This window comes from Mesitornis unicolor, unplaced genomic scaffold, assembly GCF_000695765.1.
Source record: "Mesitornis unicolor isolate BGI_N332 unplaced genomic scaffold, ASM69576v1 scaffold17152, whole genome shotgun sequence".
Taxonomy (NCBI): Eukaryota; Metazoa; Chordata; class Aves; order Mesitornithiformes; family Mesitornithidae; genus Mesitornis; species Mesitornis unicolor.
The window spans coordinates 1-26,523 of record NW_010168666.1 but is presented as its reverse complement, the minus strand read 5'-3'; the positions used below and the strand labels follow the sequence as shown (position 1 = coordinate 26,523).

Genomic DNA, 26,523 nt, shown 5'->3' with positions numbered 1-26,523 from the left:
CTATGGTGGGATTAAGAAACAGTTAGAAAGAAAAGACTACTTTGAAGAATGGTCACTGTTACTAGTGTACATAAGTATTTTTTCATAATGTTTCAATGAAAACCAATTATGATCTGTCTTCCTTGTGTGATATTGTAATGCCAGAGGATGCTTATAAATGAAAGCCTTTAAAATATATAGGTAAGTAAGTGAGAAATGCAGAAGGCAATCATCATCTTGTTCAGATTTGAAGATTTCAGTGACCCTGTGTAAAAGCATCCATCTTTGGAAAGCATGGTAGTAATACCACGGTTTTAATCAATATTTTACCAATAATAATGAGTAAATTAGTTAAGTTGAGAAACAATGGATATTTGTAGACTCCTTAAAAATGGGCATGTTAATTCAGTAAGACTTTTCTCAAATGGATAATTTTCCTGTGAATGTGTCTTCGAAACAATCTTTAATTTGGAATTTAAGTAGCTACTTTTCTACCTGAATTTTTATTTTCAACTTCCATGTATGTGATTACTATCCATTCATGTACATTTTTTATATTACTGTAGTACAAGATTTTGTCGTGTCATAACTCTATTGCATTACTTTATCAAGCTAATTATTTAGTGGAATGTGTACACCAAAATTATTTTCATCAGTTACCATGAAGGCCTTGTCTTCTCGGAAGGCATTCCTTGAACTTGTAATTTACCAGCTGATCCCAGGGGATAAACAAACCAACTCTTGAATCAACTGACTGAATCTCAGGAGTCAATACGAAGAAGCAGGAGACTAAGAAGTGCAGAATGCACTAAGATAAGCAGAATGCTTTCACAGTAATAAATTTGAAGCTCTGTCTGTATAAGTTGGTTATTTAAAAGTCAAAAGCTAATTGACTTGTGATTTTTTTCCCCCTAGTAAAGTGGTATTGTTTATTGTTTTGGGATTTTTTTGGGGGGAGAAATGGCCATTTTTAGTTTTTCCTATTGGATCTTAGCTACTTTATTTGATCTGTGATTCTCTTCCAGTACTTAGTGTCATGCTCCTTCAACCTGAAGGGAAAAGGATTCTCTTACATTGCTAATACTCTATTTGTAAAGTGCTTTATACAGTCGTTGTCAGCCACATTGGTTACTCTTTCAATTAGATGCAATGAAAATGCAGCAATTTTGTAATAAGTACATTCTAATCAAATAGAATTTTTAACTTGTTTATGGGTTCATGTGCATAATGCATGGGCAAAATAGTGCATATGAAGCTAGTCTCTGGATGCTACACTGTTTATCATATTAAAGAAAAAAGGTTTTCATAGTAATTAAAAAAAGATACTGTGGTGGAGGCATATTAAAATAACTCCAGCATTCCAAAAGAGAATTAAAAAGTATAATAGCATGCCTCAAATTATTGTGTAACTACTGTTTTCTCATATTGATTCTACTTTGAATGCTTTCAACATAATTTGCCCAGTGAATGCCTTATGAATAGAAAGCTCCATGGAACTTCATCATCCCGCCAACATTAATCGTGTTTCAAATCAAGAAAAACTTGTTAGCTGTCAGATTAATTAAAATTAGTATCTGATAGTCCAGAAAAAGCAGCCAAATTTGGGGTTTTTTATTGAAAACTTTTATTTCTAAAGATAAGTATTAGATTCCAAAACTCAGCTTGGTAATACATAAATAGACAAACCCCAAAAGTGTCTTTCAGATAATGAGTTTCACAGATCAAATTTTGGTGCTCTGGGTTCTGTGATAGATGTGAAAGGTGGAAATAATATCATTAGTAAGAATATATCACAGTAAACATTCATTCTAGTTTTGGGGAGAGTAAATCTTCAGTTACTGTATGCTTTTGAGCAAGGTCTGTCTACTTTTGCATTATGAAAAGGCCAAGGTTTGCTAAATTTTTCTCAAACTATGTAGTCATACAGTATGTTTTCAGCCATCACAAGGATGGGATGTATCTCTATGTTTTCTGCATAAAAGTTCTAAGACAGAGATATCCTAATCACCAACATTCTCTAACCTTGATTTTTTAAAATTAAATATTTTTTTAAATTAAAATAGAGAACCCATCCTCTAAACTGTGTCCTTTAAGATAAAATAGCAATGTAGAGAGGGTAAAATACCAGTATGTGGAGATTTGAAAGCCCTTTTAATACCTTGCACACAATGAAAAATAGATAAAACTCAAGATTTGTGATCAATCCTTTTAATATGAAATAAATTTCAGGAGATAGGAGCTTTATTCAAGGAAGAATTACTCTTAAGTTGCATGTCTGAAGATCCCTCTCAGAATTTATCTTGAAAATCTTAAGAATTTATCTTAATAATTCAATTTTTCTCTCTGGGATGACTTGGCTATTTGAACACAGATTTGTAAGACAATTCAAAACAAGTCCCACTAAACCTTGTGTAAATCTTAACTTAGCAGTGTGTCCTCTCTATCTTAATAGTAACAGGTTTTGAAACCTGGAAATAAAATAATGGTTCTCTAGGGAAAAAAACCTCTGTGATACTTCCTTTCTTACTAATTTAAATATGGTTTCCTTTCAAGGGTCAAATACTTGGTGGGATAAAGTCGGTTTGGAGCTGTTCTTGATTTCATTCCACAGAATAACTTTAATCAGTTTTCATTCTAAGGTAACTTAACGCCAAATTGAAATTCCAAAGAAAAAATAAAATGTAATAAACGGTGTGGTCAAAGCCATCACATTTGAGTTGAAAAGCAAGCAAGCAATCCAAAGCAAGCAACTCCTCCTTTGCCTAATTTGGAATATCATAAAAAATGTGAAAAACATCTAGGCATGAATTGGTTGGTGTACATAGTATCAGCTGTTGATCAACCTTATCCCCAAAGAGTCCTTTACTAGTAAAGAAAATTATATTCAACTTGTATTCAACTGTATCTCATGGGAAGAATGGGGAGCAGCTTACGTGGAAGCGAATTATAAAGTAATTGCTTAGATTCCTGTCTCCTCTATTAATACCACAGACCTGATGACTTCATCTGAAACTGTTCTGAAGAATAAAAGTAAGCACGTTGTTGCTTGAAATATAGAAAGTCTGGAGGTGTTACTTTTCTATCCTGTGTTCAGTTCATTTTAGGCCAGATTGGATCATTGCATTTACTCTTATATATGTATGTGTATATACACATATACACACACACACTCTTTATGTAGTGAAGGCATATTAATAAAACTACTTACTAGCTCCATCCTAATACATGTTTCCTGTTCCGTTAATAATGATGATGATAATATGCTCTATGCTATTTGCATTTTAAGAAATCCACTCTCCAAGTAAGTATGTAAAATAAGATTGACCTCGTACATGGGAGATTTTTGTTTTCTACATTTTTGTCTTGTTCCCAGTCATCCCTAAAGCAACAATAGTACAGCTGTCCTCAGAGCAAAGTTAATACTTTACTCCTAAGGGAAACAATTCATTTCCACTTTCACCTTCCATTTGCAAGTTTTACATATGTATAGAGTCATAGAATGGTTGGAGTTGAAAGGGACCTTAAAGCTCATGCAGTCCAACCCCCTGCCATGGGCAGGAACATCTTTCACCAGACCAGGTTGCCCAAAGCCCTGTTCAACCTGGTCTTGAGCACCTTCAGAGAGGGGGCAGCCACAGCTGCTCTGGGCAGCCTGTGCCGGTGTCTCACCACCCTCACAGTAAAGAATTCCTTCCTTATGTCCAGTCTAAATCTGCCCTCCTTCAGTTTAAATCCATTCCCCCTTGTTCTGTCACTACAGGCTCTAGTAAAAAGTCTGTCCCCATCTTTCCTATAAGCCTCCTTTATATATTGAAAGGTCACAGCAAGGTCTCCCTGAAGCCTTCTTTTCTACATGCTGAACAAACCCAACTCTCTGGGCCTTTCTTCTCAAGAGAGGTATAATCTCTTAAATGTGAAGTAATGCACAGGAGGTACATGAGCTTGCTTCCTATATCATACTTGTAGTTAAACCATTTTGATATCCTGTCTCAGTATCCCAATTAACACAGTATCCAGTTACGAATTCATTAGAGGGATGTTCAAGAAACTGTATAAAACCATTATATACTTAATATTTTTCGTGAGACTTTTCTCTAAAAATTTGCCAATTAGTTATTGTTTTATACAGTGAAAAAATATTTTAGATACATGTATTATATTGTGTGTGATAATCTACTATTTTGGCTTTCAATTCTGATTTAAATGAAATAAATTCTAATTAGTTCTCCTATTGAAAAAGTGTTTGCACTGAATACTTGTGTGTTTGAAGACTTTAACATTTTATTACTCAACTTAGCCCCGAGCTCCTGAATCACTGAGAGGTGGGTGGGTTCTGCCACAGTGTCCAGGTCAGTCTTTCAGTTTGGGAAAAACTGGTACCCAGTCTCTGCCTGTGCCATGTTCCCCTCCATACCCCACAATCTGCTTCTCCCATTTCATCCTAGGCAGGCAGAGCCATGGTTGTGTTGCATACTCTGATGGTTACAAGGGTGGTCTGATAAAAGAACTAAACAACTATCCTGTTGTCTTTATAGGAATTAAATTTTAAAAATGATGCTGCACTTTTCTGTCCTCTTTGGTCAGATAGCAAAGCCACTTCCTCCTCTATTGAGAGGTAGGGGGAAGTTTAAGGGCCAAAAGTGCTGTCTTTAAAAAACTACAAATTTCTTTCATCTGCAGCCACAGACAGGACCTTCACAAAAAGTTGGGTGGATCTCAGAGAGTTTTCATTTTTAACCACTGCACAATGTTTAGAAGAGCTTAATACTGTCTGCCAGATTGAAGTTTTCTTGTATTCTGGAGTATTTATTTTCAAAATATATGGACTAGAATTCCTTATTGCTTTAAATGTGCTTTACTTTGTACTTATGAACATTATTTTTAAACTGTACTTTGCTGTTTAATTTTTTTTTTTCATAAGGGCTCTCTCAGTCTCTGCACGCTTCTTCTCTTATCCGGATATATTACTTATTTTTCTGTAAGATCTTACTACCCCACAGCAGATATCCCTTTTCCTTTTAATAGCATATACCAAAGAAACCTTCACAGTTAGTTCAAGTTTGTTAGTGTTCCTAAAAATTTTGATAATACTTTAAGGTTTAAAGAATCATTTATTTAAAAAACCACAGAAAATTCAGAGCATCAGCAAATAAAAATATCTTGGTTAAACTTCCAGTGTGTTTAATTGTTTCCTTAGCTTCTGTTGTATTTTACGATTAATTTATGAATATGTATTGGGAAACCTGAGTGACTTGCCATTTTCTGCCATGTAAAAAATGACTGGAAAATTCTGTCTTCTGAATTTGGCACAATTAATGCACCTATATGCTATTAAAATACAAGTATTAAAGACATGCCTGGTATATTTTAATATATATTTTAATAGGGTTGTGGTTTTTATTTTTTTTAGGACAATTAAAGTAGAAGTGTATGATTGGGATAGAGATGGAAGGTAAGACGTTAATGCTGCTGTTAAACTTGGGGGTTATCTATGCATATTTATCTACATGTTTAAAAACATATAAATATAGAGTGGCCAGAACAGGACTAGACAATGGCATTTATCAATAATTAGTCGTACAGGTACTGGAAAAAAGCTCTGCTGTGCTACAGTGCTGGTTTATTTTGCAAATGTGGTAAATATGTCTTAACCCATTTCAAACATGGTGTGTGTATGCTCATACATGGAACAAGCAAGATCAAATGCTTTGTGATCTGTAAAATCAGTTTTGTGAATCTCATTATTTTATCAGTTAATGTATATGTATGAAGAGAAGGATAATGCATTTTATAATCTGTTTTATTTTGCTTAAAACACTGCTTCATATACTGTTGCTTTTCAAGTATAATAAAATACCTAAGCCTGCAATTGCTGTTTCATGGCTACCTAGATATTGCAATGTAGAAACTTCCTATTAATTATCATAATTCATATTGCATTTGAATGTTCATTTTCATGCCTTTCTTCAGCAAAACATTGTTGTAAACTCTAGAGTTGGAAGACCTGGGTTTTATGTAACTTAATTGCGAAGCAGAGGATGGTGGAATATACATGGAATTTCTGTTGCTAAATTCAAGAGGGGCAACGTGTTATTATTCAGAATTGCTTTCGGTATTGAGTATACCTTTTTTCTGAAGAAACTAGCTTTTCAAAATTCCTTTATTTTTATGAACAAGATAGAATTACCTTTTTTAGCTGACTGGATTGATACGTCTTGTTCTTTTAGAAATGTTTCTGCTTGTATTGGTTAGAAGCTGTACTTGTAAATCATGGTACTAGAACTTGTATGTAATACAAGAATATGTTGATTTCAATCTTTAAGTTGGTTTGTCTTAATACTTTCCTATTAATTTATATTTTTAAATAAATGGATATGCACTTACATTGGAATTTAAAAAGTATATTACTTACTATACAGTAATGTCTTTAATATTGCTAATGCAGTTTGCTTCTAGTATTATAGCTGATGATACTGTGCTCCTGTGGCCCAATAGATCTTGTAATCATAATAGGCAAATTTATCCTGTGCTGCCATTCATTTCCTTGCTGACGAGGTCCAAAAATAGTTTCAGCTTTCTTAGCTTATACTTATGTCTATTTGGTTCCGTCATGAAGCCAGTTTCAGATTCTGTAAGCTTACATTGGGGTCAGATCACTAATTTACAACCTAGTCCTCATTGTGCAACTAAGTTAAACAGAAGCCCTTGGAAAGATTTAAGCAAACACTTTTAATCTCTAAATTTTTACTACTAGTAGAGTGAACACACAAGAAAGAAGAAAAGCAAAGATTTTTTAAAGCAAATTGTATCTTTTGCCATTGCTCCTTTCTTTGGTGTAAGTTTATATTGCTTATGCTTCTTTTTTTCATGAATAGATGTAGTACACATTTAAATTACTAAATGCTGTGCATTTGACTAAAAGTTTTTTTTTTTAATACAGCCATGATTTCATCGGAGAATTCACAACAAGTTACAGAGAGTTGTCAAGAGGGCAATCTCAGTTCAACGTGTATGAGGTAAGTACTGTGAGTACTTACTCACTTTCAGGAAGTACATGAGAACACTTCCAATGTTTTCATGGCAAACCGGTCAAATCTGCACAGTGCTTTTCAAAATAAAAGTTTGCAGTTACTTCACATTTCTCTTTTTAAAAGAAGAACAGAGAATCTAAAAGTGTTGTTTCATAAAAAGATTTAAAGACAAGTAGGTATGTGTGCATGTGTATGTATGCTGGGTTGTGGTAGGGCAAGAAGAGCACTTCAAGCAGCTGGGTTGGTATGACATAACTTGGAGCAAATACTGGATTACCCCTAATTGTGTATGGACAGTTTTTTTCTCCTTTTGCTAATGGTCACATGTGTTGTATGCTATTTTCTCCTATTCCAAGAATATCTGGTGATTCCTTCATCAGATGCAGTCACATGCTTTTGATCTTAAATGCAGACATTAGAATCTTCAGAGTTTTGTTGCAGGGCTACAAGTAGGAGAGCCTGAATTTAGACTTGTATATGCGTTGATATATATGTACTCACAGTATTCTGTAAAAATTCGTTTTCCTAATACAGATGCCCACAGATATGATGGTGTAGGCAAACACTAATACAAGGTAGGGAAGTAGGGTGCTCCAATTATGTCCTGCACTTTTATTTTGAAGATGAGCAAAGGTGCCATGGGGTTTTTTTCTTCTTTAGATCCAAGATCAACCCCAGAGTTACTGTAATTTACAGCAGTTTCCTATGGATAGTATCACCGCACAGGTTACTGTGTGCAGTAAAAATGACCTCTCCTATTGTATCACTGACGTGACTCCTACCCTACCATGAATATTCTGTCATAACATCTTAAGTAATTTTGGAGTTTCTTCAATATACTGTCAATATCTTACTCCCAGCAATTGCATACATTTCCTGAGCATCTCATGTTTGCCTCCCCACATTGCAATCCTCTGTACTTCGGTACTGCTTCTGCTTGATCAGCCTGTGCAATATCAGAAAAAAAGAGACTGGCCAAATTCTTTTTTAATTGCTTTGTATTTACAAACTTGACCAAGGCAAGTAGAGAAATTTGTGTTTGAGTAGGTGGCCCATATTGTCACATTAGTAGAAACATTACTGTAACAAGCTCTTTTCAATTGACCTTTTTTAAATAAAGAGTTCATGTAGCTTCCCAGGTTACTGCAGGGACGTAAGACTTTCAGAGACTAATAAATTGTAGGAATTGTAGGAGAGAGACAAGCTGTGATTTAATTCATCTTTGATCCCAAGTAGATGCCTTGTTTCTCATGATATTTCACTCCAAGCTCTAGTGCATTTACTCACAATTCCTAAGAAGCCAATTGTCAAGTTACTTGAAGCAGAAGGTTCAAATGAATCTCCTTTTTGCATTTAATGACTGCTGGCAAGAAATATGCTGCTAACTCAGGCCTGACCACTGAATTCTGGAGAGCTGGGAATGAAGGGCCACAGGGCAGGCAGGCAGTCTGTTACCTTCATCCTTTTCTGGGGAATTGCCAGCAGGAGTCACTTTCTGGCTAAGATTCTGGTTCAATAAGAATTACTGTGTTGTTTATAAACCACCATTACACAGATTTAATCCATTGCTTACCAGTCAAGACACTGTTAATAGGAGAGACAGGGGTTATTTGAGGTTTTTTTAAGTATTAAAGGGCTTGTATATGTGTAAGGCAGTAAAAGCTTTGAATAATACTTACTGGATAACTGTGTGGCGTACTGGAGGAAAAGAAAGAGTCGCTCTCATTTATCCTGTTTGGACTAAAGATCTCAAATTATAACTATCTCTGCTTTACATTTCACAGCTGTTCAATGTTGTGCAAGGAATATGATCTTTAAATGTAATTCCATTTTGGTTGGAGGGAGAATTTTTGGAAGACGTGTATTGCTGTTTTTCTGATCTTCAGGCAGAATTGTTTAAATATTTTATAGCAGTTGAGTGACTAAGATTTCAATTGGGAATGTTTTCATTTCTTGTCATTCACAGAACATCTGTGAGTAGTTTACAGTAAAACTTGGCAATAAGCCACAAGGATTTGAGTTTCCTAGTTATAAGGAGATAGTTGATCAACCTAATTAACAAAATAATGTTTTGCTTCCAATTCCATGTGCAATTTTGAAAATAGCAGGAGTACATTTTAATGTGTATGTAATGAAACTGACTGCAACTTGCCTTTGAATGGGTAGGTACTCAGAAGGGAAACAATTTTTGTTGGTGGCTACAGTGATCAATTATATAGGTGTGAGTTCAAGACATTCAAGAAAATTGTTTAATGCTTTGTAATCCAGTTCTGTGAAGATTCTTGTGTATGGGGAGTGCGCTAAGCCTCCACAACTCCTGTACACCAGTCAGGTGGTGGTCTGTGCCCTTTTTGTAAAATTACTGACAAGTTTCTATTCTGGCAAAGTATGATCTGTACCCCCAGTTGCTCTTCCTGTCAGCCAGATCCTGTCATTGCACCAAATACAGAAACCAGGAGTAGAACAACTCTCGTGTTTCTCAGATATTACTGAGGAGAAGTTGGAAACAGATTAACTGGAGCATGAAGAGGTGCACTGTGAGATGAAGAAGTGGTGACACAGTACACAGAAATACTGGAATCAGGAATGCAGAAAAATGCAGAATCTTGTGAAAATCCACAGAAGTGTTTCACTGAGCACTCAGATTTAATGAACGCTCACCTCTGTTGCTCTGGTTCCCTGTTTGTCAAATGTGAATAACAGCACTGGCTTACTACATAGCAGATACCATGAAGATAAATTCACCAGTTTTCAAATATGCATATATTGCAGCAAAGAGGTGCATAAGTAAACAGTATGCTGAATAAATTTAGAGTCCACTGAAAATAGACTGCTTTCTGCATTGCAAGTATCTTAATGCTTATCTTTATGTTAAATCATAAATCATACTGCTTTAATATTTGTATCTGTGTTTCTAGGTAATAAATCCGAAGAAAAAAGGAAAAAAGAAAAAGTATGTTAATTCTGGAACAGTAAGTAAATGTATTTTATGTTACTGGATGCTTTGCTTTTCTCTTGAAAGAGAGCGTAGTTGACTTGTAATTTAATAGGATTAGAATATAACCTTCTTTGAAGCCCACAACAAATTTACTCTTAGACAGCATTCATTTTCAGAATTTTTTAATTTGAAGAATCTGATAAAAACTGTGTCCAAGTCTGCTGTTAAGTTGTCCATGTTTTACAAAATTAGTTATACCAAAATTTCAGTCAGATTCTTTAAATTATTGGACTGAACCCTACTAATTTTTATCTAAAACGTTTCTACACTTTTAAAAGAAAATCTTATTTTTAAATTTAATTTGAAGACTTGTATAGGTTTGAAAACATGATCAGATATATGTTTTTTGAAAGCACATCCAGCATTTAGGGTTTTTTCCACATGAACAGTTCCACTGACGTCAGTAGGGCAGCTTTTATTCTGAACCCTAGCCTTGGAGGAATGTGTTAACATTCTTGCATTCTTGTATAAGTCTGTTCATCAGTAGGAAAAGAAACACTTATTTTGTACCTCTGCTTTAAATTGTTAAAACATAGGCAGAAGCAACTTCTCCATGAAAATTTACCTTACAAGATCTGATTCATTAGGTAATTTACTTTTTGCTAATGTGTTCCTTTTACTACGGTTTAGCATTAAAGTTCTGTTACGCTAAATTAGTGAGTCAGAAACTTATGAAAAGTGATTGCTTTAAATTAATACTAAAAGTAAATCTACTCAAAATTGTAGATATGAAATCTGGCTTAGGGTACAGAAGAGCAGAAAAAATGCATTTACATGTTCAATTTTCCTGGTGATTTTCGTTTTTAAGTATTTTAACACCTTTACGTGCATCTGTCTACATTTGAAAAAAACATATTTTACTCATGTTTGAACAGACAGAATCAACTGTATCTTGTTATCCTCTGTCTCAAGTTACATGGAAATTTCCAATAAACAGCTGTTAACAATATTCTTTCCTCTTTCCTTCTCTACCAGTGTTCTCTACTGTTAGTTTTGTAACTTACTTTCTTTATCAAGTCTTCTTTGCCCCCTTTTTCCCTTACTTCTGTTAGTCCTTCAGATTTCCCTTATGCTTCTCCAAATTTTCACTTTCCTTTGTGTTTGCCTGCAGTTTTGTTTTGTTTCTGTCATTCAGCCAAGATACTCTTTATCTGACGGATTTCTAAATTTTCAGATGAGGCACCAAGACCATCATTCTCACTAATGGGAAGTTGGCTTCTGGAAAACTTTAAGTAAAGTGGATATAGATCATTGACTGCTACCTCACTGCTGCTTTCACGGACTATGTGCCTACAGTAGCCGTGTCAATTTGTTATTACTTAAGGAGTCATTTTAAATTCAGACGGACAAACTACATACTAAGCAGAAATGTTTCAGAATACATTATTAGTTTTGAAAAAGAAAAGTAGTGAAATTGAAAATTCATTCTATAAGACTTGGAATATTGGTAGACATTGTCTGTATGGAAGTAAACACTGGCCACTTTGGAAGAGTGTTGTGTTTCCATGTTTTACCTTTTAAAATCAGATTCACTGAAAACATTTGCTTAAACTAATTAGGAACAACATGACCAGCTGTAGTAACAGATGAAACCTTACAATGACTGTGTCCAGTGAAAAAATGCATAGAAATTTCAGTCTTATATACAAAACTGTGCTACTGATAGTCTGATAGAACTTCGTTATGGTCTTCTATTCTCAACTAGAAGGGTAATTTGATGCTTTTCAACTTTATAAGTCACTAAGAAACACAGAGAACCTGTGAGGAAGAAGGTAGGATAGAAGACGAAATTACTGCGAGTAATCTCATTCTGAGTCCAAGTTTACAATATAGCAATATTTTCAGTTTTTATATTTTGCTGGAGTTGGAGGCAAATAAAATTTTCTGACAAACTTTCATCCCCTTTTTATTCCTTGTATCATTATCAGTGAATTTCCTTTGAGTAGTTACTTAAGCAGTTTTCAATGACTGCCTGATGTACTTGTGAGAGAGTTTTTTTGGTCATTTTTTAAATAAAATGAAAATAATTTGGATTTAATTCCTTGCTTCATAAACATTGTGTGGCATATGAAGATCTTAAATGCTGGATCTTTTCCACTTGAGTTTATACTTCTGTGACTCGAGTGCTGGAATTGTCAGTAATACCTTTAGACCACTGTCTGCATTTTGGACCTGTACCATTTCTGAAGATGAAAGCTCGGACTGAAGAAATTTCTTACCTTTGCATTTTTATATATTCTACTTTAAAAATTGTAATGTATTTCATATATACATATATTTTATTGGATTTTTGCATTCTTGTGTGTAGATGTAGTGCACAGCGAAAAGCAGACATGAATGTGGTAACCTGCCCTGGAATACAATCTTCTATCCCTTTCTTTTGCTTAATACAAAAAAGTAATTTAAAAAAAGGCAATTGTAGTGTATTTCCAAATTTGTCTCTTCTGTTTCAAGAATTGCCTATTGAAATGGTTTCATATTTTTTAAATCTTCTTTTTTCCCTAATAATGTAGAAAATTACATCTTAAGGATAGAGCTCCAAAAACATTGTGCTTATGTTCAACTTGTGCTTATGTTCACTTGTTCAACTGGGAAATGACAATTCACATCTAACTCTCTTATTTGCTTTCAGGTAACATTGCTTTCCTTCCTAATTGAAACAGAAGTTTCATTCCTTGACTATATTAAAGGCGGGTATGTGATTGGCAACAAACCTTTCTTCTTTTCACAGTCTCATTGTAATCCACTAATAATTTGTATATGTACTTTGCATATGATGACTCCAGGTATCTGTAAAGAGCTGTATTGTTTCCTCATTTTAGAGGCTGTACTTCTCTACATAAAGCCTGCAGATAGCTATTGATGTAAGTTAAGTTATGGAACTTCACTTATGTTGGAATAAGTGTTAGTACTAAAACACAGAGACTGAGTAATGACCTCTGATAAGCCAGTGAAAATTGGATTAACCAAATGGGAATTTTCTATATACTACTGTATTAGTAAAATACTGTATTATTTCTTCTCATTACACTCACCTGTGTTGCATTTAATGTTGGCATTTATTTGGAGCCTTTCCCCTTTAAAGACATTTTTTCAATACTACTTATGTAAAATTTGTAACACAATTGCTCATTTATCGTTATTTTCCAAAAGGGAAGTAGAGACAGAAGCATCAAATGGCTTACCCTAGAACATGCCTGGAAATGAGATTGAATCTCAGACATTTCTGGCTCTTAACTTCCCTGTCAGAACACAATTCTTCTCTAAGATAAATGGAAATAATTTGTTATACTTTCCTAGGCACTTAATATTCATTTTTGAGGCATATAATCTGAATATACGGTCCACATTTATATTAGAGCATTTATTGACTGTGAAGAAACAATTTACTTTTTTGTTTTATAACAGTCTTCAACCAGGCTCCAGCTGAAATAAAAAAGAAGTCTGTGTTGTGTTGTGTTGTGTTGTGTTGTGTTGTGTTGTGGCAGTAGCAATATAGGGCTCTGCCTTTGTTCCCAAGAGTGGTAATCCTACAGATGAAAATGTGTTTAAAGTTTATTCTTACCACATTCATCACTGAAGTTCATTAAGTTAAAGTGACGCCCCCAATCTTAATTGTTAGCTACAGATAAATTGTCATTAAGCTATGTCGACTGCTATTGCATTCAAGGTTTTGAAAAACAGCAGCCTCAGGTTGTGCTCCATACTGAACTGGTAACTTAGAAAATCCAAATTCCCTGCTGTTTGATCTCCATCCAAGAAAATAAATATTTTCACTAAGGGTGAATTCAGTCTGTTGTGTATCTCAAAACACTGTGTCTTTTGACTCATTAATACTAAACCTGACAAGAATACTTAATGCATAGTACTTAAAAATGTGAGTGCTTAATTAAGGTTTTTAACATGGATGTAGATGTATTCTCTTTAAAATTCTTATTTGGTATCTTTGGAGAAATTTGTTATTTGTCTTGCTCATTTGCTTGCTTTTTGGTGGCTGAACGTTATTTTCTCATTTGAATAGGATGCAGAGCCTTTGCAACATTTCAGATTTGATTGTTGGATATCACAATGTGGTATGGTACACAGGGTGGGTTATGGGTGACCTTCAGAGGGAGTTGTATAGCCCCATCACCGGGCTGTGTAAGTAGTGGGACACATTAGTGGAGGGAAGGAGCTGTGTCTCTCTCGAGAATGGCTGGAGAGCTGGGAGTGGAGCTGGGTAGCATGGCTGGCAGGGCAGGGTGTCACCAACCAGGGCCCAATTAATACAGGACGTGGGCAAGGCAAGCAGGGCAGGCCCAGGGATGGTGGCCAGGCTCAATTAGGAGTCCAGATCATCAGGGAAGTTTGTGGTGATAAGGCCAGGAAGGCAAAACACAGATCTGGGTCAGGATCAGGTCCAGCAATTGCCAGACAGGCTTGTAGTGGACAAGGCAGGGAGATCAGGGCAGGGAGATCAGGGCAGGGAGATCAAGCCAGGAAGCCAGTCCATGGGTCAGAGTCTGGATTAATCGAGTCCACGGCCAGGCATGGGCTTGGCTGAGCTGGAGTCCATAGCTCAGGCAGGGACTGAAGGCTGAGCTGAAGTGGGGGTCCTGAGCCAATGGTGGGGCATGTGGTAGAGGGCTGAGATTACTCTGTTTAGGGCCATTAAAAGACTTTTTAGTACACTTAGGATCCCTGCACTTCATTCCAAAATGCTTCAGGACTGCAAACTATCAAGCTCTTGAAGAATTGCTATCCTTACCTCCAGTTCAGTTCAGTTAACTGGAAACACTGCTGCTGGAATACTTCTTTATGTTTGCACTCTTTGGATCCTACAGTGTCTCCTCAGAGAGGAATTAATTCAGTTGTCGACTGCATCAGAATCTGTTACAGTTTAGCAAAGGTAAAACTTCCTAATATAGGTCAGGCATGCTGTCAAGGTACTGCTGCATCTTTAACATCTGAAGAATATGTTGACTCTATGTGCTGTAGAGAATTCTGTCAGCAGGTTTGCTTGACAAGCTGTTCCTGAGGCACCTATTGCCGTGGTTAGGAAACCAGCTATTTCTTTAATTTTTTAGTTGATTTCCAGTTAGTTGTATGGCTTGTTGTGCGTGCTTTGAATCTCTGTGAGTAACAGATGGACAAATACTTGAGGTAACAGAAGAGTACTTGGAGCATCAAAGTTCTGCATGTGATTTCTGTATGAACAGTCATTGTCAATCTGTTGTGGAGCCCTTCTGATTTGTGCAAGTGTTCTTCTTTTAGTATGGAATCCTAGAGTTTGAGAGAAACAAGTTACTTTTATTAGGACTGGTGTTGCCTTTTTCAGGAACATTCCTGTTGTGAGCTTTAACAGAAACAGAATGTGGTCATCCGTCCATATTTACCAAAAGTTTGTGTTGGATGAAGTATATGTATATACAAATGCATGAAGAAACAGTTTTATGTCTAGTGTAGCTGTTTGTTCTTTGAAGAGTGCTGTACATATACGCCACGATAGTCTTACTCCCCATTCATTCAAAATTTATCTCTACAAGAAGAATGTGTATAAGAGACCTGAGGAATTAAGTTTTATATTTAAATTTGGAAAGAAAAAAATACAGCGTGTACATATGTAGTATTTTTAGGTTGGTTTATCACATTTCTCACTGAGATGTTACAATACAGGTTAACCTAATTATCAACATTCTATAGATAAATAATAGAAATTTTGAATACAAATATTTTGTTCTTAGTGATATTTTGTATTTAATTCTGTAACTGAAAGTCAACCTTTGGTATTTATAATTACCCATTAAACTTTTTTCTTCTCTTTTATATAAAAAGAGTATAATTCAGTAGAATTTTCTGTGCTTAAAAGTATGAGCAGTAATACTTATAATTTAATTTTTTTATATAGAGTCTTGCTTAGTGATTCATATGGTTATTTCTACGTACAGGCCGGTGAAAACTGTAGAAGTACTTGTATAAAATGTTACCTTTCTTTCTGCAACATATACGGTTTTGCAAACATTACCAGAAGGCTGAGACTCAGAGCGATTTTGTCGGCTTCTCTCTTCCTTCATTCAGCTCATTTAGTACTACTACATAGCAGTTACAGTCCAGTTGTCAGATTCTGAAGGAGGAGGAAAGAGAAGATTTTGTCATTAATCAGTCTGTTTTCCCATCAAGTGTGTCCTCCAAAATTGGTTTTTCAGTTCCCTATCTTTCTTCCATTTAATTAAGCAAGGGAAAGAAAACACTGATGCTGCAATAGGCACAGTATTGGCTCTTCCATAAATTGATGTTTATGAAATACTTCATGTTTAGGACTTCCACTGTAATTGATTTGGGGTGTCTAGAACAAATACTGATTAATAGAAACCTTGACGGCTTTAACTGTGACAAATTGGAATTACAGTATTGATTTCATTTATGTTTTGAGTCTGCATCTGTTTAATTGGGATATTCCATTATAAGTATCATTAATGGGACTATTATTTTTAATAGAAGAGGAATGAAATAGAAGTTTGCCTTTAAATTCTAATTTCATCTTACTACATAACACTGGATTTTATAGTAGTGTGGCAGGAAAGAGGTGGATGTAGCTTCTGCATCTGAATATTACATCAAGTGCTGCCAACTTAGTAACTGGCTTTTCCTTACATCTTAATACTTAATCACCCATTTTGCCACCCTGACCTTCCCACATTTAAAATTGGTATGTTGTGCTAAAAATCAATGTATATTTCAAAATCAGATTTCCCTTGCCACCTACCAGTTAATAACTATTCCTATCAAAACACTTCCAAATACATGAATAAGCTCAGGAATGTAAGGGATGTGGCCTTGAAGAGGAATGCAATTCAAATTGTCCTGTTTTACAGGAATGACTTTCAAACAGTTAGTTTATACTCTAACTAGAAATATAAATAAATATTATAAATACCTATAAGTTTCTAGCCTCTTTGTCTTATTAGAATGGGGAGAGAGCTAACAAGTTACTCTAGGCATTTGTAAATCAATAAAATTCAGGAGCTGAATAATTTTGGAACTCAGAAATATAAAGTCATCTCTTCTGTCCCAGATTAGTGGAAGATAAGAGGAAATGTTTTCCTCCCATCATGTTAAAACCCTTACCTTTATCCAGGTTTTTAGAAATGAACACCCGCATGTTGTTTGGATTCTAAGGGTTTTCAACATACATTTTGAATGGAACTGTACTGCATCATCGATGGTCAAAATGGAAATTTAGAACTCCTTTCATGATAGCTATTCTATATATATATGTAGTGGTGCACTTATTTGATGTTTGGAGACCTAGTGTGTGATACAGTTATGAAGCAAGAGCTGTGATAGCTACATATTTTGGAGGCTTTACCATATATTTCTTGTATCCTTGGAGAATAAGGATAATGAGACTATATAAGAGGAAGATCTCAATCATTTATCAGAAAAATCTTCTTTGTGTTGATACAACATTTGGCCAAATAAGCATCTGCAAAGAAGAAATTATAAAATAACTGTCACTGGGGACTTAAATGCCATGGAGAGGATTCAGCCTTTTGGTAGCGTTAGTTACTCCATTAGCTCTGTTTTAGAGCTGTGCACAGTAAGTGGTCCTCAAACCTTAAACATCTCCCCCCTGCTAACAGACCAGCTGGTTGTCACTCAGAACCCACAGGAGGAAACTTGGAAATTCATGTTTCCTTCCAATGTGCTGTTTAAAAAAATCCCTAATTGTTACAAATGTTATCAAGCCTAGTCAAAAGCTTCATCCAGGCTTAGTTTGTTCCCTTATGTATATCAGTGCTGTTAGAGCTCTTATTAGAAAATGATAGGTTTCACCTTGCCCTCCTAAAGAAACAAACAAAATGGCTGCTCCGTGGTTGTGAGGTGAAGGTTACTGTTCCTTTTAAGATACTTTCTTCACTGATGAACACTGATGTCTTGTGTAACTTAGATTTCAATGTCTCTTTTCCATAAGATTATATTCAGAGGGATATTTCTGGTACATAATCACAGAATCATTTAGGTTGGAAAAAACCTTTAAGCTCATTGAGTCCAACCATAGAACTAACACTGCCAAGTCCACCACTAAACCATGTCCCTAAGCACCATGACTACACATCTTTTAAATACTTCCAGGGATGGTGACTCAACCATTTCCCTGGGCAGATTGTTCCAATACTTGATAACCCTTTCAGTGAAGAAATGTTTCATAGTATCTAATCTAAACCTCTCCTGGCACAACTTGAGACCCTTTCCTCTTGTCTTATCGCTTGTTACCTGGGAAAAGAGATCGACACCCACTTCGCTACAATCTTCTTTCAGGTAGTTGTAGACAGTGATAAGGTCTCCCCTGAGCCTCCTTTTCTCCATACATATGTTGTCTGATATATGGAACAAGATGGCCATTGAAAACATAAGGCCATCACGGTGTAGGTTTGCCTTAACAGAGTATGTCCTAGCTTTCCTGGGTCTCTCTAAGACATGAATGATGTTCTTTGTGGTCCTGAGTCCATAATACAAAGTGACAGCTGCATTAAGAGTTAGATCCAGTTTCCTGAACTATATAGGCATTTAATGCCATTTTAGACTTCCAAAAATTTCCATTCTATAGTAAGTATAAGCCCTAGGGGCTCTAAAATAACATTAGGAAGCTAAATTTAGGAAACTGAAATCTAATCTATGTACAATCATCTATAAATTGTTTAAATCAAGTAATTGGTTTAAGTTCTTGCATGTTTTTCTATAGCAGTATCATACATACAAAGGGAAACAAATTCTAGAGATGTCTACATCTGTTTTGATCTTAATTTACATCATTTTTATAGCTGTCAAATTAGCAGTTACTGTAACATGCATTCTCTTCTGCTTGGACAAAAATCATAGTCCAGATTACAGTGGATTGTAAATTGGAGATGGAGTTTTTCTAGTTTACCAGATGGGTTTCTCTTCTCTGGAGCAGTATTTTTTTTTTATACGTTTAATACAGATACACCACTTTGAGGAATATTCCAGAAACTGATGCTGTCAATTATTACCTGTAGCCACATGAAAATTGACATGATTCTTTTTGCCATTAGATGTGGTTTTAATATTTTCTCTTTTACTTTGTTAACCATTTTCCTTTTAAATATTCTTTTACTGTGCTTTCTTTTGTTTCTGTCTTGAATTCAGAATCCTTGAAACTCTTATTTCTTCTTACCAATTGGATGAGAATAGTTGATCCAGGAAATGAGTTTACAAATAAGTTTTGCTGTTCTTATGCAGAGGAAAAGCTGTTTGAGGTTTTTTTTCCTCAGTGACACATTCTTCAGCACACTGAAGGATTTCTGTACTTGATGTACCTGACATGTAATGCTTGGAGGAGTCTTGTTTTGTTCTTCAAACATTGCACCACACCAAAGCCCTTAAAATTTACGTACCAGGAGATTATAGCCCAAAAGCAGTTTTGCTTAACAATGCCTATAAGGACTCTATAAATCTAGAAATTGTATTGTATTAGACTTTATTGTTCTTGTTTTTCCTAACCTGTTCTTATCTTTGAAAGAGAACTTTTCTGCACATGATAGTGATGGTGGTAGAAAACCAGTTGACATGCACTTCTCAGCATCTTTATTCTTACAGTTAATGACAGTGCAGGAGGACATTGGGATTTAGCAGCCGTAAGGTACAAATCAAACACAGTCTGACTTGTCATGCCGTTACAGTTTTTTTGGTGAAACTGCATGAGGTAGAATGCAGAAGTATTGGCAGAAAACTTCCTTCATAAAGCTTCGGTCTCTGAACTTCTCAGAGATTGCAGCAGCTTTCACTGTTTTGGTTTTTTTTCGAAGTCCGTATTGAAGCCACAGTGTTTTTGGACATATTCCAGGCTGATTCCATGTGGATTTTCTTCATACCTAGCTTTTTTTGAAATAAATAGTATTCTCTCTGGGCACTTTGAGCAGTAAAACCACTACTGCAAGGCCAGGTGTCAGATTGTTGCTGTTTAATCTAAATGTACATGAGTTAAATCTGTTCAGTAACACTCAAAGAGCTTTAATCTCTGCTAATTTGGTCATTAAGTTCATAGTTGCACAGACTGAGAGGCAGAAATTTTGAAGGAAGATGTAAAAGATTCAATCTGAGTAAAAAGTCAATTTTCAAGGTCATACAAACTCTTTTCCTGACAGTCTTACTAGCTAGAGATTATCTCCAGAACAACAGGATTTTGTCCTGAAGGAAGCTGTGGAACAGAACTGTGTTTAATTGGATTGTCTCTCTGTAAAAGTCTAGTAATGATTAATTTTTCTGACAATAAATCTATTCTAACAACTGATCCATGCGTGATAATGGCTTTATTTAACTACTGCTCCTAATACAGATCTTTATATTCCTGCTTCCAAATTTTACTTTTGTATTCCAATAATTTTTTTGAGTGATACACTCACTCAAAATACTGACTATGTTCACATGAAAGAAATCTGCTGCCAAAACCTATGATGTCCTGTGCAAAGGTTTTATGCATAGGATGCTTTCAGACATGTTCTGATTGAAGACACAGTTTTAGTTGTAAGAAAAAGAGCAGATTAGTAAAAGCCTGCTTCCCTTGTCAGTGTCTTCCATGACTAGGGCTAAAGTCTGTCCAAGGAAAAATCCGTGTTACTGTTTAATTGATAATGTTTATGGATGTTAATAACCTTATTAATGATTTCAGAGTTTTCATAAACAATGGAAAAAAGAAGGATGGAGTAAAGTAATAGTTTCAGTGTGTCAATAAGATAGTGTTTAGCTCTTGGCATGAACCTTATAAAAGAGTACTTTCAGTGTTTATTTACTCTATTAGAAAGTTAGCGTCCTACAGTTTGTCCACAAACAACTTCATCATCTCTTCTTTATTTTTGCACGTAACAGTAAGACTATTAATCAGATTTGTATTTGCTTTTCCTACAGAACCCAAATCAATTTCACAGTGGCTATTGATTTCACAGCCTCAAATGGTAAGAATAAAAATGTATGTCTTGTGTATGTATGTGCTGTGTTCATTTTTAAGTGTACATGTGTGTCTGTATGAATCTATATCGGTATTCTGTTTAAATTCATTTTATTATTAATTATCCGTATACCTGGCATCACCTGAATTCAGGATTCCATTTTGCGGAGCAACAGACCAGAGGCCAATTCCTGTCCTGAAAAGCAGGGCAAACAGAACAGATAAAAATTGAAAAAGCTACATATAAAATTGAATAAATTTGAGCAGTTTGCAAGTATGTGTGTACTTTCTGATTTTTTTTTGTTTCTTTATTATTGCTGGGTGAAAACTGTCTAACTAAAAAGACTTCACTGAGAGGGCCAAAAGAAAGGAGTATCAGGTGGAGTGAGGCTGAAGTGGGGTGGAGCAGAGATAGGTTTTGATCTTCCTCCAAAACTGCTTTGAAAATGTCGTAATACTTTTGTAAATTTCATCATAAAAGTTTATATCATACTATAAATTTACACAAATTTACAAGTCTAATCACAGTTTCTTGCTGCTCTTTCAATGCTGATAAAGCTACTGCTGTTAACCTATTAAAACATATAGCCACAGTTATATATATAGGATATAAGTTCATTTGCTTTTAATTATATTTTCTTTTCAATTTCTGCTTTCTTAGATTTCTGTCATTTTTAAGAGAGAAAATTTTGAAGTGATTCAGTTTTAAAGTAAACCTGATCCTTGCTTCAACAGGTAACCCTTCACAGCCTACTTCACTGCACTACATGAATCCCTATCAGCTGAATGCTTATGGCATGGCACTGAAAGCAGTAGGTGAAATAATTCAGGACTACGATAGTGATAAAATGTTCCCAGCCCTAGGTTTTGGAGCAAGACTGCCTCCAGATGGAAGAGTATCACATGAATTTGCACTGGTAAGTAAATAAATATTTCTATATTATTTGAATTTCTTTACTACAACAAAATTTTGGGAGCCAAAGTTGCAGTCTTAAGCAATTACTGGACAAGTAAAAAACAGAAAATGTGCTAATTCTGCTATCTAAAAGGCTGCTTCAAAATTTTTCATCATAGTGAAGTTACTAAGAGAAATCCAGAGTCAATAAGTCCCTGTAGGCCAAAAATAGCAATAAAGAAAAGTAATCGTCTTTAATCTCTGCTGTAACAGCATGAGAAACAGATGCTTGAAAGAATTCAGATTGAAGCTAATTTATCTTAAGAAGCGAGTGACTCACGATCCAAGTTAATCTTTCATTATTATTCTTACTGTTCCCTCTCATTTCTGGAATCTCTTTATCTTTTACAAGCTGCTCGTTTAGAGACATAGAGATAAGTAAGTGGACTATAAGCTGAGGTGACAAATCCGAGACTGCTCCATGTGCTAGTTAAATTACAAACCTAAAAGCTAATAGGATTTGCCACGAAAGTTGATGTGTTATAACTGATGCTTGTGATTAGTGTGGATGTTTATCTACTTGCTTATTTTGAGTTTTTTTTGTTCTTCTGTGAGTAGGATAAAGTTGTCAGAATTACAGCAAGTTTAGGTATATTAGGTGAATTTTAACTACATAGAGGCAAAGACATGGCAGAAGACTGGTGATTGTAGATCTGTGTGTATTTCTTCTCTCGGTCAGTGCTAGAAAACAATGTCACAGGTCTTATCTCAAGGAACGGTTTTCCACATGGATAGTAATTTAAAACAGGTGCAATTGCAGATATTCATTTGAATCACAGACATTATTTGGACTTCCATGTAGCAAGTTCAAACATATCGATACATATAATCTTAAGGCTAGTACAACAGCAGATTTATTCCTACTTACAGCTTTAAAAGTTGTTTCTAAAATTAATTCAGTTAGTTCATGAGGCATTGTGGTGCTTTTACACAGGAAAAGAACCAGTCTTTTTTTCCTTCTTCTGTATATAAACATATATAGATGTCTCCCATGTAATGCTAAGCAGTGTTCTCAGAACTCTCTTTAACATCCTAGATCAATTCCATGAAAAATCCTCTTTGCTTTTCTAGATTTTTTTCTAGGTATTCCCCTCTAGGGAGGTATCATCTACCTCAGAATGAGACACTGGCACATTAAGCCTATGAGGAGTTGACACATGAAGGAGAGTAAGGTGATTTGGAAGGTTCTGAAGCCTTACATGGGTCATTTGTGTGGACTGACATGGGTCATTAATCTGGCATTTAGCTTATATGTTTGTATTGTCATCTGTAAATTGTATATATAAATAGTATAAAAATATAATGTCTCCTCATTATAGAGTCATTATGGAGATAGGTAGTAAAATGCCTACCCAAAGAATTTACAGTCCCAGCCATTTCAGTGGGTTCCCAAAGAATAAGTTCCTGTTTCTTCATCTGTTTCTACAAGGTCAAAAATCAGTTTTCCAATGCAGAAACATTGTACCAAAACAATGAAACATTTATAGCTTACCTTCTACTCACATAGTTTATGAACATCAGGATCTGGCTATCCTTTCTTTTTTTCACATTTTTAAAATAAATCCACTGGGGCAGAATTGTGCTCCTAAGCATGATTCTAGTTTTACATCTGCCCTGTAATTCACACCTTAAATCCACACAGGGAAATGCCTGTTACTGTTCCAGGTAAGAAAGACTGTTTAATTCCATTTAAGATGATATTTATGTCTGGGAACCGGTTCCAGTGATTCAGACTGCATTCAGCATGAGGCTTCTAGAACCCCCTTCCCTGGACAGTTAACACTGGCAACCAGTCCTGGCACTTACATTGGGCATTTGCAGTAAACTCTCTCAAGAGTTTAGAATGCTTAAATCTTTGCCATTTAAAAATGTTCGCTAACCTACATAATTTTTGCTTCATAATTACTTTTAGTGATTAATCATATCTTATTTTCATTAGAATGGAAACCCTCAAAATCCATACTGCCATGGAATTGATGGTGTAATGGAGGCATATTACAGGAGTCTAAAATCTGTACAGCTTTATGGACCAACAAACTTTGCTCCTGTAATTAATCATGTAGCCAGGTAAGCACCACAACAGGTACTCTGCAGAAACTTCTTATTGTCCGTACAACTATCACATATAAAAGGCTAACAGTTGCATGATGTTAAACATTGAAAAAGGTATTTACAGTTGTTTTATTTATCCAGTCTAACATGATTAACTTGTACCTTTGAGTAGGTTTGAAGATCATGTGCTAGTATTATGTAGAATTTGATTTCTGATTAAAAATAAATTCAGGTGATCCAGTTGATCTACCCTGTGTTAAAATCTTAGGAGAAATCGTAACTAAAGAAAATCTTTGCGAGATCACTCTGCCATGTTCCTTTTGTGTCATTTGGAGCACAGAAATTTTCCTTCACAGAAAATATATTAATATATTTTTAAAAATGATAAAATGCAGGGGTTTTTAGTAGTTTCTCTAGTCTCAATATTTCCTAAACGTCAACAAAATTTTCCGGGTTTTCTGTGGCAACAATTCCCAGCTGGTTGTGGTACTGTTAAGGCAATAGTACAGCAGCCACCTTTGGGGAGCCATGGTGCTGTGTTACACAACATCTCATCTAACTTCTGACAGTAAAACCCTTCTTGTGTTTGTAGCAGTTTCTTAAGAGGGATAATGTTGCCTTATTTTGGCAGACAAGAGATTGACTTACAGTATACCTCCATGTGTTGGTTTAGGAAAAGTGATACAGCTCAGATAATTTAGCTGAGTAGCTACTTGAACAGATTTTATTTTATTTATAGATTGAGCAAAAGAACTAATGTTTATAAAATAAAGCAGTAGGGATGTGTAAATCAATGTACTGTTAATGTTTTATTTATGAGTTTGCAAAATAGTTAATTGTTGTAGCTAGAAATTATTTACTATCTGTTCTTGCTGTTGTTAGTTCTACAGCCCAATGAAAAATAATTTGCAAATTCTGTGGTGCAAGGAATTTTCTATGCACTCCAGCATATCTTGATAGCTGATTTCAGTTATTTATCACTATGATTAGTTGTTCCATCTTTGAATCTTACCATTCAAATTAAGTATGTGTATATTCCATTGCTTGTCTTTAGCAGCTAGCTGTCACCTTTTAGCTTTTCCTTTGACAGGACCTCTCCAGTAACAGTTTTCAGACTGTAAGGAAATATGCCAATCCTTATGACGGCTGAATTCCATATATGTGGCATTCAGTGTCTGCCATGTTCACTGGAAATGTAACCCATTGACTTTTCTGGCTCTTTCTTTGTTAGAACTGGTCGTATCAGCTGAGCTGACTGGTTCAGAATTTGCAGTTAACCTCAAGCCACTTGTTCATTGCAAAAATTGAAATTCTTGATCTAGTACCATCAAAGCATTGGCATAAATCAAGTTCCTTTTCTCACCAGATGTTTCTCAGAAATATTTGTCAACTTTTGCAGAATTACAGAAGCCTGTCATCATTATTTGTAGTTCTTCCACTAAACTCTTGTCTAAATAACAAGTTGTTGCAAACTTTGGGAACTCCTTCTGGAAGCAAATCACACTAAAATATAGTAGAAAAGCTAAGTATCTTAATGAAGATTTCTACAGTATGATCATCCTTAATACAATCCTTGTACCAGTCCAGTTCTCAGTAACATCATTTTCCTTCAATGTTGAGTTTCTTGGCTATTCTATTGACTGTCGTAGACATGGTACTAGAAACTGTGATCTAGCCTGCAGTTACTCTTTCAGCCTAACTTCAATCTCAAAGAAATTTCATCTTCCCACATCCCTCCTACTTAAAAATATGCCTTTGATGAAATCTCTGGAACCCATGTTAGATATTGCTACCTTGTTGTGATCTTGGAATTCTCCAGAAGCTCTTTAAGCAGATAATGAGTTTATTATCCTTCCTTCAGCTAGGAAGTTATCTAAACTACACCAGTGTTGACTTAGTGTCTTCTGTCACCTCCCATCCTCATATAAGATCTTCCTTCCAAAAGATTTGAGAATGTTTTATTCTGTGGAAAATTTGAAATAACCAATTTCTGTTCCATTTCTTCAGTGTAGGTATGTAGACAGTATTAAGTGCTCAGAAAAGATAATGAATTTTTATTTTACTCTCTCATCATCCCTTGTCACTGCAGTCATCATAGAAAAGATTATAAGCATTGTGGAAAAATAAGATAAAAGAAGTCTTTTCAAGGTAGTGAAAATATATTTCACAGTAGCTCTTGCTGATGTAGATATTTAACTGTCAGTCTCTACTGCCAGCATGCAAATAGATGATGTTCAACAGACTCATTGTCTGTGTGATTTTTCTACCCTTTTGTATCTCAGGGAGAAAGAGGGAGGGATGTGATGGCTTTCTGTGAGTTGTAGATTCCATTTCACACACATTCCTCCAGACTCTTGTAAATGTTGTGTTTACAGCACATTATTTATTGGCAGTACTCACTTGCCAATGCACTTCATAACATCAGAGTTAGAATTTTCTAAGCACATGTGATCATCATCATCATGAGCATCATTTGAACATAACCTGTTTGGTGACCCATAATATAGTGACTTCTTTGCAATCATGTTCTGTACTTCACAGAATCACAGAATCGCTCGGT

The 26,523-nt window shown here is 35.3% G+C and overlaps 1 protein-coding gene across 1 annotated transcript in view; it reads left to right on the top strand.

Annotated features, from left to right (window-relative positions):
* The window catches only part of CPNE9 (copine family member IX), a gene marked incomplete at its 5' end in the record, with an annotated part of 46,590 nt that extends 22,608 nt beyond the window's left edge, over window positions 1-23,982 (top strand). Inside the window, 7 exons of the mRNA XM_010179107.1 lie at window positions 5,390-5,431; window positions 6,920-6,995; window positions 9,929-9,982; window positions 12,641-12,702; window positions 20,917-20,963; window positions 21,692-21,873; window positions 23,851-23,982. Of these exons, the coding sequence (XP_010177409.1) occupies window positions 5,390-5,431; window positions 6,920-6,995; window positions 9,929-9,982; window positions 12,641-12,702; window positions 20,917-20,963; window positions 21,692-21,873; window positions 23,851-23,982 (595 nt within the window). The remainder of the gene's footprint in view (window positions 1-5,389; window positions 5,432-6,919; window positions 6,996-9,928; window positions 9,983-12,640; window positions 12,703-20,916; window positions 20,964-21,691; window positions 21,874-23,850) is intronic.
* Between the last annotated feature and the right edge of the window lie 2,541 nt (window positions 23,983-26,523).